Below are 15,973 nucleotides of genomic sequence, written 5' to 3' on the forward strand. Positions count from 1 at the left end.
AAAGTTACACATTAAAAGCTTAAATTCTTTTTGAGATAACATCTGGAAATGAAAATGTTACAAATAGACAAAACGATCGACAGACAGATGGACAGATAGACTCTTAATTAATATAAAAAGTAGATTCTACACTACATATGAATGCTTGCATTTTAATCTAATTATGGCCTGCTGTTCTATTGAGAAAGATTTTTTTCTAATATATCTTTATGTATATTTGTAAGTAAAGATTTGCAAATACATGCACATATCAAACAAGATGGACTCCAACATACAGTTGAACTTCAGTATCTCAAACTGATATCTCAAATACCATGGATATGTTAAAGTGATATGGAAGACCAAACCACATATTCTTTAAGTATTTTTACCCTGGATATCTCGAACTCTCGGATATCTCAAAGTTTTTTCATGGTCCCATTGAGTTCGAGATAACAAGGTTTGACTGTACTTTGATCAGAAAAGGCTAACTTGACCCTTTAGTTTAGATGAGGTAAAAATAATAAAGCTTACTAATTAAGCAACTGAAAAAATGAAATCTTAAAAAAAGAGATTCTTTTTCATGTTTAATACACCAATTAAACAATTTACCATTCTGCATTAGGATGAGATGTGGAAATCATCTGTGGAAAATCAATCATGGTAACGTGTTCCTGATCATCAATCATCAGGTTAAACTCGTTAAAATCTCCATGAATGACTCCACAGTTCCCAAGTCTGACGATTAGCTCCATACAGTCATTGTATACATGACCTGGGTCTGCCACATTCTTCACATTGCACCTGAAACAACATCACTGTTTGAATGCACTTCATTCCAATTGAATTTTCTTCTTTTTTTTTTTGAATAAACACAGAGTGATAAAACTTGCAAATACATGTACATGTACTTAAAATTTTTCATCATTAACCCCCTTAATGTGCTTTTTTGTGTCACCTGCAGAGCACAGCAACACTCAGGGATCACTTTACCTGCTGTTTGTCTGTCACACATTATGTCTCCAAAACTGTTAGAGATATGCATCTGATATTTTGCGCATCTATTGCTTGGCACTATGGCTTCTGTAAAATACCATGGTTACCGACCTCAGGAGCCTTGAAATTGACCTTTGTTCTTCTTTTCAAAATAGTTTATAGTACTAATATACAACATATTTTTGACAATCAAAGGCTATTTAACATGAGCACTGTTTGTCATAAATAAGTATGAAATATAACAGTTACCGTACATACATGACCTTGACTTTTGACCTAATTTGCAAAAAAGAAAATACTCCAGACAGTTTAATTATGTTGTTGTTGCTGTTTTTTTTTAGCTCACCTGAGCTGAAAGCTCAAGTGAGCTTTTCTGATCACCCGTTGTCCGTTGTCCGTCCGTCTGTAAACTTTTCACATTTTCAACTTCTTCTCATGAACCACTGGGCAAATTTTAACCAAACTTGGTACAAAGTATCCTTGGGTGAAGGGGAGTGTAAATTGTTAGAATAAAGGGCCGAGTCCCCTTGCAAGGGGAGATAATCGAGAAAAGACAAAAATAGGGTTGGGTCATTAAAAAATCTTCTCAAGAACCACTGGGCCAGAAAAGCTGAAACTTATATGGAAGCATCCTGGGGTAGTGTAGATTCTAAATTGTTCAAATCATGACCCCGGGGGGTAGAGCGGGGCCACAATAGGGAATCAAAGTTTTACATTGAAATATATAAGAAAAATCTTAAAAAATCTTCTTCTCAAGAATCACTGCGCCAGAAAAGCTGAAACTTATATGGAACCATCCTGGGGTAGTGTAGATTCTAAATTGTTCAAATCATGACCCCCTGGGGTAGGGCGGGGCCACAATAGGGAATCCAAGTTTTACATTGAAATATATTGGGAAAATCTTTAAAAATCTTCTTCTCAAAAACCACTGGGCCAGAAAACCTGAAACTTATATGGAAGCATCCTGGGGTAGTGTAGATTCTAAATTGTTCAAATCATGAACTCGGGGGTAGAGCGGGGCCACAATAGGGAATCCAAGTTTTACATTGAAATATATAAGAAAAATCTTAAAAAATCTTCTTCTCAAGAATCACTGCGCCAGAAAAGCTGAAACTTATATGGAACCATCCTGGGGCAGTGTAGATTCTAAATTGTTCAAATCATGACCCCCTGGGTAGGGCGAAGCCACACTAGGGAATCCAAGTTTTACATTGAAATATATAGGAAAAATCTTTAAAAATCTTCTTCTCAAGAGTCACTGGGCCAGAAAAGCTGAAACTTATATGTAAGCATCCTGGGGTAGTGTAGAATCTAAATTGTTCAAATCATGACCCCCGGGGGTAGGGCGGGGCCACAATAGGGAATCAAAGTTTTACACTGAAATATATAGGAAAAATCTTTTAAAATCTTCTTCTCAAGAACCACTGGGCCAGAAAAGCTAAAACTTAAGTGGAAGCATCCTCAAATACTGAAGATTCTAAATTGTTCAAACCATGACCCCTGGGGTTAGGGTGGGGTCACAATAGGGAATCAAAGTTTTACATTGAAATATTTAAGAAAAATCTTTAAAAATCTTCTTTTCAAGAACCACTGGACCAGAAAAGCTGAAACTTATGTGGAAGCATCCTGGGGTAGTGTAGATTCTAAATTGTTTAAATCATGACCCCCCGGGGGTAGCGCAGGGCAACAATAGGTATTTCAAGGGGGGAAATCTGGTAAAGAACAGCATGGCCATAGTTACTCAGGTGAGCGATGTGGCCCATGGGCCTCTTGTTTTAATTTTGAGAGACAGAGTTTTGATGATTAGCTACATCACATGTTTATGATCTTATGACACTGCACTTTGAAACTGCCTAATATACAGTTACCACATACACTGAAATTTAAATACTAAGAAAATACATAGGGATCGGTATTCCAAAATGAATTGTTGTGGACTGACAATTGCTGTAAAGACAGACTGAATCTATTTTAGAGGATTGTTGGAAACATGTACAGATAAAATGATAATTCATTCTAGCTTTAAGGGTTGGGGAACCAATTATTTCTATCAGATTGTTAAATTCTATTACAGTGTTACTAGATCTATCCATGGATTTTTTTCTTTGCATGGAAATGCATGGACTATAATGCTAGTTGCAAATAAATACATGTAGTGACACTTTTAAATCTATTTATATTTTAAATGATGCTATAAAGCAGGAAAACTTTGAGTTTATACAGGAATCAGAACTTACATGGGGTAACCACTGAGTAGTTCCATTACAACAGCGTGTCTGTTAAAATCAACTGGTTTAGGAACTGGAAACTTTCTGTCGTACAGTGCCTAAATGTAGGAAATAAAATTCTAAGTTCAGCTGTCTTAACATGTCTTTATTTATGTTGAACTTTCCAAGACAGGATAACAGAAACTTTTATGTCTAACATTTGTATGAATAATATATACAGTTAAACCTCGTTATCTCGACCTCGATGGGACGGAGAAAAAACTTCCAGATATCCGATGATTTGAGAAATCGAGGTTAAAATACTTAAAAAATAAGTAGTTGGGACTTCCAAATCACTTCAACATATCCATGGTATTCGAGATATCAGTGTTCGAGATACAGAAGTTCAACTGTATATATAGTATAATTTTTTTCTTCAAAATTACGATATGCTGTCTACCTTCATATAAGCATATTCCTTCATTGCTGCAAGGCGTGACAGGTAGAGCCAGGATACATTATTCCTGTGCTTGTGATAATCTCGCTTGTTTTTCAGTTGTCGGAAAGAAGTACGCCCTAATCTGTAAAATACAAAACATCATCAATCAAGGCTCAGCTTGCTCCATGATTTCAACAAACTTGATTAACTTTATAAGAAAGCTTCAATTTACATAAGTTTTGTATTTTCTGGCTATGTTGTTCTTGCAAAGTAGATTTTTAAAAGACTGCATTCTGTTTTTCCTATTTCTTATTTATTTCTCCTTGGAGAGGAATATGGCTCCTTTGTTTGGACCCAACACCCAAGTTTGCATTGTGGCACATTTTAATGAATTTTGCACTGTGATTTTGGAGAAATCCAAAAAGAAGTGAAATTTTAGCACCTTTCTGTCTAAAGTAACCTATTAGAAAAGTTTTCCGGAGTAACAATTACCTGTGAAGCTTCAAGGCATATTGATGTTCTTCGTTATCTGCTATTATGTAAATGTCTGTAAAAAAAAAAAAAAAACTTATAAATAAATTTTTTTCTGGCTTGTACATTTCTAATAAATATGAAGGTTGTCCCAGAAAAATGCAAACATTTGCAATATACCATATATAGTCGCCTATAGGTCGGTCCGCCTATAAGTCGGTTGTATTTTTTAAGCTTACATTAAAGGGATTGACCCGATATAATATCAGTATTTTTATAACTCGCCTATAAGTCGGACAGGGGTATTTGGACCAAAGTTTAACTCCCAAAAAAACGACTTATAGGCAAGTATATACGGTAGTTTGTTACCTTAATATTATAAAGTTAAGAATTGACATTTATTATGTCAACATTATTTAAATACCACACTTGTCTTAGGTAATTTTATTATTTTAGGCAAAACTAATGACGTCAAAACTTGTGGTGTTGGTGAATTAGTTAACAGAATTATGTGTCTTTTATTTAGAATGTTACAGACTTGATTGATGCAGAATTTCAAAATACATTAGAATTCCAGTTTCAGTTTGTTTTCATTTTTTACTCTATCAAGTGCCTCTACCATCAGATAAATATTCTAGTCATTCTTGAACCTCATAAGTCATGTTTAAACCCTAGTCTAAGGCACATGTTTGTGCCATTCTATTGCTTCAATTTCTATTCCTATAAGAGCAGGAAAAAAAAAGTACACTGGGCCCTTCGGGCTTCACAGGATTTGATCACATGACCAACCAAGTTCATTTCTCAGAGAACTTTTTAACATTGTTGTTCATTTCTTAATTAACAGACGAAGCAATGTTGCCCAAGAATTTAAAAAATCTAGTAAAAATACCCTGGCTTATTGTAACCTGCTAGACCTGAGTGATCTCCTTAGGATTATACTTGGTTTTCCCAAGTCTTACAGGGATGATAATGATTGCAAAATATACAAATAAAATGGACACTTGCCTATTGTGTAAGGTATTCAATATATACAGATATGATTTTGTCACTTGCCTAGTGCTACAATTCAGTACACACAGACTTGGGTATACAACATGGCCACTTGTCACAAAACAACTTCATCCAATCTCAACCATGACTCTACCAGTGACAATAACTCATCTACCGTCTAACAGATCACCACCATGTAACCATACTATGCACAATTACATCTTTTGCTAAATATATAAATAATCTTTATGTCAATCTATTATATTGCTTTCCCAGTAAGAATTTGACTTTGAGCATGCTTTGCTCATTTAAACCAAACATTCATTTTTATTTTGTATATTTTATACAGAATATATTATACTTTCGCATGGTACTTATAAACTACTTTAACACAGTATTTCTAAACAACTTGTTGCAAAATACAGTCATACTTCAATATCTCAAACTGTATGGGACCAAGAAAAAACTGTGAGTTCAAGGATTGAAGATAACAAGATTAAATACATAATGAAAGAGTATTTGGGACTTCCAAGTGACTTCGACATATCCATGGTATTCGAGATATAAGTGTTCAAGATAACAAAGTTCAAAATTCAAAGCTTACAAAATTGAAAGTATCTACATTTACATATATATTTGTATTTTCAATTGTGTTATGTATAATCATTGACAATACCTGACTCTTTGCCCACTCCTATCTGATTGCCTAGGGAGTATATAACATCTCTACTGGCCAGAGCTTTCAGCGCCAAGTAATCATATCCTGATACTGTTAATCTGTATCCCTCAACTGTAATTCAAGTCAAACAGTTTGTTCATAACAATGACAAGACTGAATGGTGGATTAAACTTTCTAAAATTAAAGTTAAAAATAATTTTATTATTGTAAAATATAATAATTTTAAATTAAAATCATAATTATTTAAAGACCCAATTTTTTTACCGTTCAGTTACCTGAGGAGGGGGAGTGGTCTTGGTAGTACTTTTGTTATTTACCTGGAGACCCCCAATACTCAAAGTGTCAAAATGCCTTTACACGTTGTATTACACAGGAAGTCAGCTTTGGTAATCAGGGTCAACATATTACGCGTTTCGTGTCTAATTTTGAGCAAAATAAATAAATAAATAAATAAATAAAACTTTGATATAATAAAATAATAAATAAATAAATAAAACTTTGATATAAAATTTATTAAATGAGTATGAACATTGAAATAAAAAAAATCCCATTTATCAAATTTATCCGGCTTGTGGACTATTACCACAATCGGAATGTATTTTTTCTCCCGGTGCCAACAATGTTGTCCAAAATTAAATATTCAGCATTTCTGAAGGTCCGTGTTCACAGATTTGTATTGTTTGTAAGACTTTAATTAAGACCAATCACTATTCGTATTCATATATATGCAAAGATAAAGCATGTGATAAAGGAATCATTCGTAATTCATGCCGTTAATGCTAAATATTTTTCTTATACAGTCTATTTTATTTTGTCATGATTTTAATTGGCGGGCTTCGCATTGAGTTTCTCTGCACCCAAATGCTGGGTCGAAAGGGGCATAACGGTGATTACTAAAATCTAGGCAAAGGTTGAAGAAGGGGCTCGGAAGAATTATCGGTCTTAGCTGCTACGGGAACTTCGTTCCTCTCCGGATCCAAGTCCTAGGCAGTAATATTGAAAAAGATCGAGTCACTAGTTTTTCTTCAAGAAAGAGTTACATTTATTTTGGACATAGACATCATATCGCTTTTAAATAGTACCAAACAGCAGTGGAAATTGAAAAAAAATATCATGAAGTCAAGGTTATAATTATCTACTCTTAATTATATCAATAAAATGTCCAACCATGCAATATAACAGCGACATGATTTTTTTTTTAACCAGAGTGTACATGTATATACAAAGCGACTTTTCACGCGGTACATGAAAGTGTTTGACGCGTGACCAGGCGATCATTTTCAAAACCTGCAAATTCAGATTATCAGGTAGCACGGGTAGCTGGCCTGTCAATCAAATCAGTAGCTATTGTTTTCTCTATAATTGACAGGCGGTATATTATTGATCTTGAATCAGGTAGATTTGGGGGCGTTAACATAAAATTGGGTGTTTAAAACTATAATTAATTTTAAATAATTGTAAAATATAATAATTTTTCATTGTCTCCAATTTGTAGCTTCATGGCAAATTAGTTACAATGCTATTTGTTAGTAACAAATCTTACATCTTTTCCCACCATGTTCGTATGCTACTAGTCTGTGTTTGTTGAGTTCTCGGAGGACTTTGTGACATCCTCCACCATGAAGATGTGCAATGGATGCCACCAGCGGTGAGGGAACCAGTTCATGGTTCTTCATTCCCATCTCTACCTACAAATCAAATACAGAAAAGTACAAAACTGCGATTACTACTCAAAACCTATAAACGATCAGTATCAGCTTCTTTTTTCAAAAGCCAAAGGAAATATTTGTAGCTTCAGCCTTCTTAGCTTGTCTGAAATTTTCTAAAAATGTTTTCTACTGACACTAACAGTTTCATAATTTTCATTCATTATCCTAAAAATATGTCATTTCTATTCCCATCAATATGTTTGTGGCTGAGACTAACTCCATAGTCACTAAACCAGAGCCGTTCAACTTAGCAGGTGCTCACCAACATTTCTGTTTAAGTGATGAGGAATTTTGGGTTACCACTCACATTGTTGAACATGCTTCTGGTAGCTCAAGTGGGAAGTATCAACTGGGTGAGCATATAACTGTATATACAAGAGGCCACAAGGCTCAGCTTAGTAACTTTCACCTTTCATCAGAAGACCTATCATTTTCTGTATATATTCTTATGTAAAACATACATCACACATTATAGCCCAACCCTACCCCAGGGGGTCATGATTTGAACAAACTTGAATTTATAATGCCTGAGGATGCCATGTAAAACTTCGATCCCCCAATTGTGGCCCTTCCCTACCCCGAGGAGTAAAGATCTAAACAAGCTTGAATCGAAGCCATTAATTTTCACCATTTTGTAATTATCTCCCTTGGAAGAAGACATGGCCCTTTACTTGAACAACTTTTAATCAAGGATACTTTGTGGCAAGTTTGGTTAAAATTGGCCCTGTGGTTTTTAGAAGAAGTCAAAAATGTGAAAAGTTTACAGACAGACGGATCGAGGGACACGGCTGACGGGACAAAATATGACTGATCAGAAAAGCTCACTTGAGCCTTCAACTCAGTTGAGCTAAAAATTCCATTTTCAATTTTGAAGTTTTTTTTATATTATAAAGACAGAGTAATGTTTATGTTTTATTCCAAACAAGTGAAATGAAAGAGGTGAAGATCTAGCAAACAGTGATCAATCTCAAAAAACCCACAAGTACAAATCTGTGAACAGGGTATAAAACAAGGACCCCTGGAAATTCCAGAGGTGGGATCAGGTGCCTAGGAGGAGTAAGCATTCCCTGTCAAACAGTTGGTTGTGATGAATTATTGCTTTTACCTTCTAAAGAAATGGGCGTGACATTATGTAACAATTGACATTGGATAAGAAACACCCAAATGTTCGATTCAAACGAAAATTTTACCACTTCAATGCGCATTATTGTTTACCACAAAACAGGAGTAAAACCACTGTTCAGTGGACTGTGCCCAACTGGATAGAACGTTCTATCATTAAAATGATATATTGTCCTATGGAGCTGTTTTAACAATAGAATTTCTTCTGTGTTGTCAATATAGCAAAATAAACAAACAAGAGGCCCTTGGGCCACAACGCTCACCTGATTTACTTTGGCCCTGCTGTTCTTCACCAGATTTTCCCCTTGTAATAATACCTAATGTGGCCCTACCCTACCCCTCGGGGTCATGATTTGAACAATTTAGAATATACACTACCCAGGATGCTTCCACATAAGTTTCAACATTTCTGGCCCAGTTGTTCTTGAAAAGAAGATTTTTTAAAAAAAAAATTCTATATATTTCCATGTAAAAATTGGATTTTCTATTGTGGCCCCACCCTACCCCCAGGGGTCATGATTTGAACAATTTAAAATCTTCACTACCCTAGGATGCTTCCACATAAGTTTCAGCTTTTCTGGTCCAGTGATTCTTGAGAAGAAGATTTTAAAAGATTTTCTATATATTTCAATGTAAATCTTTGATTCCCTATTGTGGCCCCGTCCTACCCCCTGGGGTCATGATTTGAACAATTTAGAATCTACACTACCCAATGATTCTTCCACATAAGTTTTAGCTTTTCTGGCCCAGTGGTTCTTGAGATTTTTTAATGACCCCACCCTATTTTTGTCTTTTCTTGATTATCTCCTCTTGTAAGTGGGCTTGGCCCTTTATTTTGAAAATTTAAACTCTCCTTCACTTAAGGGTGCTTTGTACCAAGTTTGGTTAAAATTGGCCCAGTGGTTCTTGAGAAGAAGTTGAAAATGTGAAAAGTTACAGACGGACGGACAGCTAGACAGAAGACGGACAAAGGGTGATCAGAAAAGCTCACTTGAGCTTTCAGCTCAGGTGAGCTAAAAATCATAACTGGGTTCTACAATGTACACGATACATATACAGACAGAAGAGTTAATTTGTGACCAAACAGTTACCTCTTAAGTGAAATAACAAACATGACAAAGAAGACCAGTTCTGGTTAACATGATAATTGATTGTTCATTATACAGCACAATGTGAAGTAATCATACTTATCCATGCCTCACTTCACACAAGGTGGTGTACAGTTACACAAACAATGAAAATACATCTTTTCCTTAAAAGCGTATAAACGCAGCAAATGTTTAAACTATCTCTGCTTTGGATCAGTCTTCGAAATTCAGAACTATTTTCTTTGGGCCCAAAGGGGACTACATGAGTCCTTCCAGGGCAGACTAGATCCAAAAATAATACCATGATCAAATATTTTGGAAAAATAAACTTTTTTTTTATTGATGATCTCACAGTCACACAGTCTTACTTGGTCATATATAACACCTAACAAGTTTAAAATGTGTTTATAGTACTGTAAATGTACTTTTGTCCATGGGCTCAAATTCCACGGAATAACAATTTCTGTTCTTAAAATCCGCTGGTAGAAAATTACGCAGGTTTCTTAGATTACCACAATTTGTTAATAAATGTGCTTTAAGTACACTGGAACAAATTTTTCTGCAGAAGGTTTGTACATATAGCATATACTTATACCACACAGAAAAATTTTTAATCTTCTGAGTAATTCAAAACCACATGAAAAGAAGAATTGATATGATCTTGATACAAATAATTAGTTTTACATGTACCAATCTTAAATCTAATTTCTCTTAAAGACACTCATTGATCAATTTGTTTAATATATCCAATCAAAATGCAGTAAAGAAATAAAAGTTAAAGTAAATGCATAAGCCAACATACGTTAACTTCAACTGCAACTTCTTGGGCCTTTCCGTTCCGACAAGCAGTAACAATTTTCCCAGCTTGCCGGAAAGGTCCGAGAAAATGTGATTGACGTGAACTTCATCATCAGCCCAAAATTATGTCAAGGACTCATTTAGTCGTACTATTCATGAGTCCTTCCGTTAATATGTCAGTGGGGGACCGAAGCTAATTTCGAACACTGGATTGCTTTTTTAAAAATCCCTAGTATAAATATTAGTAGTCATACACTTGCAATTTTTTTTCTTTTTTAATTAAGGAAGCTCTAAACACTAACATAAAATGTTTTTTGGACTTTGAGAAAATTTTGTCACAGACCTGCCTACCCTTTTCATTGTGAGGGTGTAATTTCAATTCTCATTTTGGTGGAATTTCAGAGGTAAAGGCGTAATCCTTTATGTTTCCCTAGTTTGATATTTTGCAGTGATACTAAACCGGTAATTGTACATCATTGAACAAAGCAAGCATATTAAATGTTTCTTTTTCAAATCATTTATTGGCAGAAAGTCCATGCATTGTAAAACTGGTATCCTAAATGCAGTCATTTAAACTTACATGCTTAATGAACATTTGGTTAATTTCTAGCAAATCACATAATCCAGAGTTACATTTACATGTTAATACAAATTCTACACTTAATTCTAACACTTATACACTTACACTACACTTATTGCGCTATGTCATTTTTTTTTCTATTTATTTACGTATACTTGTCTCTATGTTGTTCTAAGCAATGTAAGAATTAACTGAATTGAAAATTAAACTGACTTTACATATTGCACATTTCATTCAATAGTTTTATAATCTTTGGCATGCCACCCGTTAAAAGGCGTATTATAACTACAAGGTATATTACGTATGTTGTTTGTATCGTAAATAAGCATATTGTGAAGAATCAAAAAAATTATTTCAGATAAATTTTATGCTGAAAGCTACAAATACAATATATAGTATGCAAACTTCTTTTTTTTCTCCTCATAGATCTGTAAAATAACTGTTATTAAAATCTTTACAAGTAATAATCCTTCTTTTCTCATTTCTATTCTTATTTATTAGAAGATTCTGCAAGTTTCAATAAAATGGTTATGCATGTGACCGAAGAAATAAAAAAAGGGGGGGGGGGGGTATGAGTGATGAGTGTCTTTGTCTCTCACTTTATTATGAACACAGAAATTGAACCCTGTCTGGAAAATTTGAACAATGTTTTAGATTTAAACTGTTTGATAATATAAGCTATGATTTTATAATACAGGTGTAACACAGTCCACACGAAATTATGATTTAAACAAAATACACAGGATCAAATCACCATTAAAAATACTTGAATTCAACTTGCGGATGGTTGCGTGAATTTTGACGATAAATACGGCAACCTATTTTACAATAAATCGCTACACACTATGTAAATATTCATGTTCAAAATCATGTCTTTTCTGCACGTAATCGCAAGTGCTCTGCGGGGAAAAGGATAACGTCATCAAACAGTGATAAATGTAATGCAACTATTACATCACAGACAGCGCAAGGGGTAAAGCAGGGTTTGACATTAACTTTTATGAGTACTAGGCCAGTCGGGCTACTTCCCATAATTTTTACTAGCCTGGACCATAAAATCAGTAGCCCTGACCAAACTTGAAAATTGACTTTTTATGAACTGCTAATTATAATGTAAAAAAAGTTTCGAAACCATACTTCAATAAAGATTATACCGTCTCTTGCACCTGTTAAGGTCAGACGACATGTTCCTCGAAAATATATAATTTTTCCCAAGAATTTGTCATTGAAGTATAGGTATTAAAACAAGTTTCCTAACAAAAAATTAAGGTACCTTACCAGGCTTTGAACAAGATACCAGAGGGTGATATTTCTTATATAATCCTTATGGGTAATCTTCTGAATGGCCTAAATCACAATTTTTGGTGTACTTACATTTAAAAACATATTGAAAACAGTGTAGAAATCACAAGAGAATGACAATTATGAATAATTTTTGATATATTAAGAGATTCAAAACATATATTTGAGGAACGTGTCGTCTGACCTTAAGATATATTTTGACAGACTCTTCCATAGGTCGCTAGCCATTAAGTTGGGTTAAGCATGACTACAAATATTATAAGCCTTAATTAAGGAACAATCAATGAACTCAGTATAAAAATAATTACCCTAAATATAAATACATTGTGAATTAAAAAAAATATTATTCAGTAACTTCATACTAATTCTAAATACTGAACGAAGCTAGTTCCCATCGCAACTTGTCTATTACAGCCGGGCAAAAAATAGCGATTGTGTCATGTGGGGAAGTTTTCTTTCAAAGAGCGATGGGTGATGTTTACTATCAGACAAATAAGAATTTAAAAAAAAAAATGAAAATAAAAAAACATTTTAGAATATTTATTTGAAAGACTGAAATGAGGGTTATCATTTATTTCATACACATGACCAGTCGGTCTATTTCACAAACATTTCACACAACCGGACCACTCAATTACTAAGACTGGGTTGGTGGGACGTGCCTTAGTGTCAAACCCTGTAAAGAGTTATTTAGTATTATTTACCTTCTCCTAAGTTAGTCTTTCATTAAGAAGTTTTTTAGGAAAAATATTTAAAAGCATAAAATTAAGGTTCATGGTGTAACAGCGTAATTTTGTGGTAAAAAGCGGAAGAATTACGCCAAAAGCAGAAGGGTAGGTAGGTCTGTTATCATCTAAAGATGTACATATTGAATTTTTCTACTTCATTTTCAACATAGGGTACCTGCCATATTTCTCCAAGAAAAATGTTCAAAGACAATGAAGTATTATTGAACTGAAATCACCTCTGTTTACTTAAATTGGGAAAGTACTTGAAAAAAATGTTTTCAATTACTTATCTTGGTCTAATATCATGAATATAATACTGAGAATGCTTTAATCTATTTTAAATAGTGTCATTTACTGTAAAGTTCCATGTATTCTATTTTACATCAAAGAGCAGATCACTCTAACCACATAAAACTACCATGGAATTTGAACTCTCAAGTGAACAGTGTTTAGAGCTTCCTTAAATAAAAAACAAACACCAAATTGTGAAAAGTCGCATTGAAATAGCTAAATAAAGCTACCTGAGGTAGCTTAATAAAGCTAAAGTAGGTAATTCTTAACCTACATATAGCTAGTAAATGTACCAATTATACTAGATAGAATGTTCTATCGTTAAAATGATATTGTCCTACAGACCCGGTTTAACGATAGAATTCGTTCCGTGTATTGGCAATGTTGCAAAATAAACACGGGCGATAATTCGAACTCTGTGCATTTTCTATGAACAATCCAGAGAGTTCCGAATGTCAACATGGCGTTTAATTTGAAGCGAGGAAAAAACGTTGAGAAAATGAGTTGAATTTTCGTATTTATATGGATTATTTTTTAGGTAAAGGTATCTGACCCATAATATAGCCTCAGATTCAGTGAATCTGAATGTATAACAGATATATATTGGCTGAATACTCAGTATATGTAGACATAATCTTCATGTTTTAGTATCAATATGTAAGAGCAGAATGTGTCATAATTTTTTACCTTGTCCTGTCCTTGAAGAGTTATCCCCCTTTGCTTTTAATCAATAAAAATCAATTCTAAAAAAAATCTATCTGGTAAAAATTTAGTTTTCAATCGCTTCTCTATTCCTTATAATAAAATACATCTTTCCACCACAGCATTTTTTGATATTCTTAGTATTTAAATTTTTATTTTCAAAAATTTGCTTGTCCCCATAGACATCAGTGCAATCTTCATTAATAAATTACTGCTTAGGTAATTATATTTTTGAAAATGTCTCTTGGTAAATCCTATACTACTCTAAAATGCTTTGAATTAATATCAGTGAAAGTATTTAATACAGGGTGGATATTTAAGGTTAGAAAATTAGGTCCTAATATGGGTCGGATACCTTAAAACGCATATACAATCTCAAAAAGGTTTGTTCTGATTAATTTGGTAGTTATTTTCAGTGCAACTTGTTTCGTATTCTTCATAATCATTTTGGAGTGGATCCACTCCGATTTGCTACATTGCAAGTATATGGGACGTATTCTAACTGTGGTGAGGGCTTGTCCCGAGACACAGTTAGATTATTCTAACTACGATAATACTGGACTGCATAAAATTAATAAGGTTAAACAATCTCCCCCCCCCCCTTCTTCACAGGTACTTGGGTCTTGATTTATAAATATGTATACCTATTGATATGTTAAAAAAAAAAAAGTATCAATAGGTATACATTATTTATAAACCAAAACCAGCGGTCCTACTAAACAGAGAACCCTAGAGAACTCTAGAGAACCCTAGAGAACTCAAGGTTTATTTGGTCTATTCTACTAAATTTTATGCATTATTGAGTTTATTTTCACTTTATAAATCATATTCTATCTATAAAATCAATAACAAGATTATTTTATGGATGTTTTCCCTCGACTGAATTTCAAAAACATTGTTTATTGAAATAATAATTTTACCAAATGATTTTACAATTCTTTTTCACATTATTTTTTATTTAATTTTAATTTTCAAGTTATATAGAAATTTAGCCATTAACTCTGGTGTGAAACTTATTTGAAAAATAATTAAATCACACACAAAGTATGATAGATTAGTATTCCGTTGAAATTGAGCATTTTGAAAACCTAATACAATATTCTTTTTTTTTAATTTAATTTTGTTTTGGTATGACATATTGATTATTTAAAACATAAATATTTCATTTACAAACAATAAATAATTAAAAATCATTAGAGTTCTCTAGGGCTCTCTGTTTAGTAGTACCCCAAAACCAGAGTACCCCCCTCGAAAAAAAATCCTACAATATTTTAAAGGAAGTACAGCTTCAAAGATCATATATAAATATCATACCGAAGTAAGAACTCTGAAATCTTCCTTAGACAAATAACGTAACATTGTCACGTTTAGTTTTCCCATTTTGTCCAAAACCAAAAAATGTTTTGTACAGTTCTGTCAACTTGACGATCAACGTGCTTCTCAAAATGGCACCTCTATTTACCATGTTTACCACTTCCGTTAAAGAAAGTTAAGATTTACATAGATTTTTTTCGCATTGTAATCAAAGAAAAATAATCTAACTTTCACAGCTTGATCTTTTTTGTATTTCTATAAATATTTGAGCACATATATTATAAATATAAATGTTAAAATAAATAAAATAATAATAAGAAACAGGAACAAGTCATATATTGCTGTATTTAGTCAAACCGGAAAATCCTAAATTGTTTTGAAGGAAAAGTTTTGAAAAAATTTAGATTATAAATATTATCATGGGTGGCTGTTGTTCAGCTCAGGTATAATAACAGAGTTTAATGAATTAATTATTCATTGTGACTGTGTCAAATAGATATACAGATATATTTCCATTCATTAAATGACACGGTACAGCAATATTTCGTGTTTAAAAATACTTCAAGAGACATGAATAC

The 15,973-nt window shown here is 33.3% G+C and overlaps 1 protein-coding gene across 1 annotated transcript in view; it reads right to left on the bottom strand.

The window, feature by feature from the left end:
- Positions 1–15,488, bottom strand: part of LOC133181617 (serine/threonine-protein kinase RIO2-like) — a 19,226-nt gene extending 3,738 nt beyond the window's left edge. The window contains exons 1-7 of the mRNA XM_061316163.1: positions 15,396–15,488; positions 7,305–7,449; positions 5,759–5,872; positions 4,114–4,168; positions 3,643–3,763; positions 3,213–3,301; positions 592–783 (exon numbers count right to left, since the gene is read on the bottom strand). Of these exons, the coding sequence (XP_061172147.1) occupies positions 592–783; positions 3,213–3,301; positions 3,643–3,763; positions 4,114–4,168; positions 5,759–5,872; positions 7,305–7,449; positions 15,396–15,461 (782 nt within the window). The 5' untranslated portion in view covers positions 15,462–15,488. The remainder of the gene's footprint in view (positions 1–591; positions 784–3,212; positions 3,302–3,642; positions 3,764–4,113; positions 4,169–5,758; positions 5,873–7,304; positions 7,450–15,395) is intronic.
- Positions 15,489–15,973: the final 485 nt, after the last annotated feature.

Source organism: Saccostrea echinata, unplaced genomic scaffold, assembly GCF_033153115.1.
Source record: "Saccostrea echinata isolate AGI-Se365-2 ecotype Australia unplaced genomic scaffold, CSIRO_AGI_Sech_v1 ptg000009l, whole genome shotgun sequence".
NCBI lineage: Eukaryota > Metazoa > Mollusca > Bivalvia > Ostreida > Ostreidae > Saccostrea > Saccostrea echinata.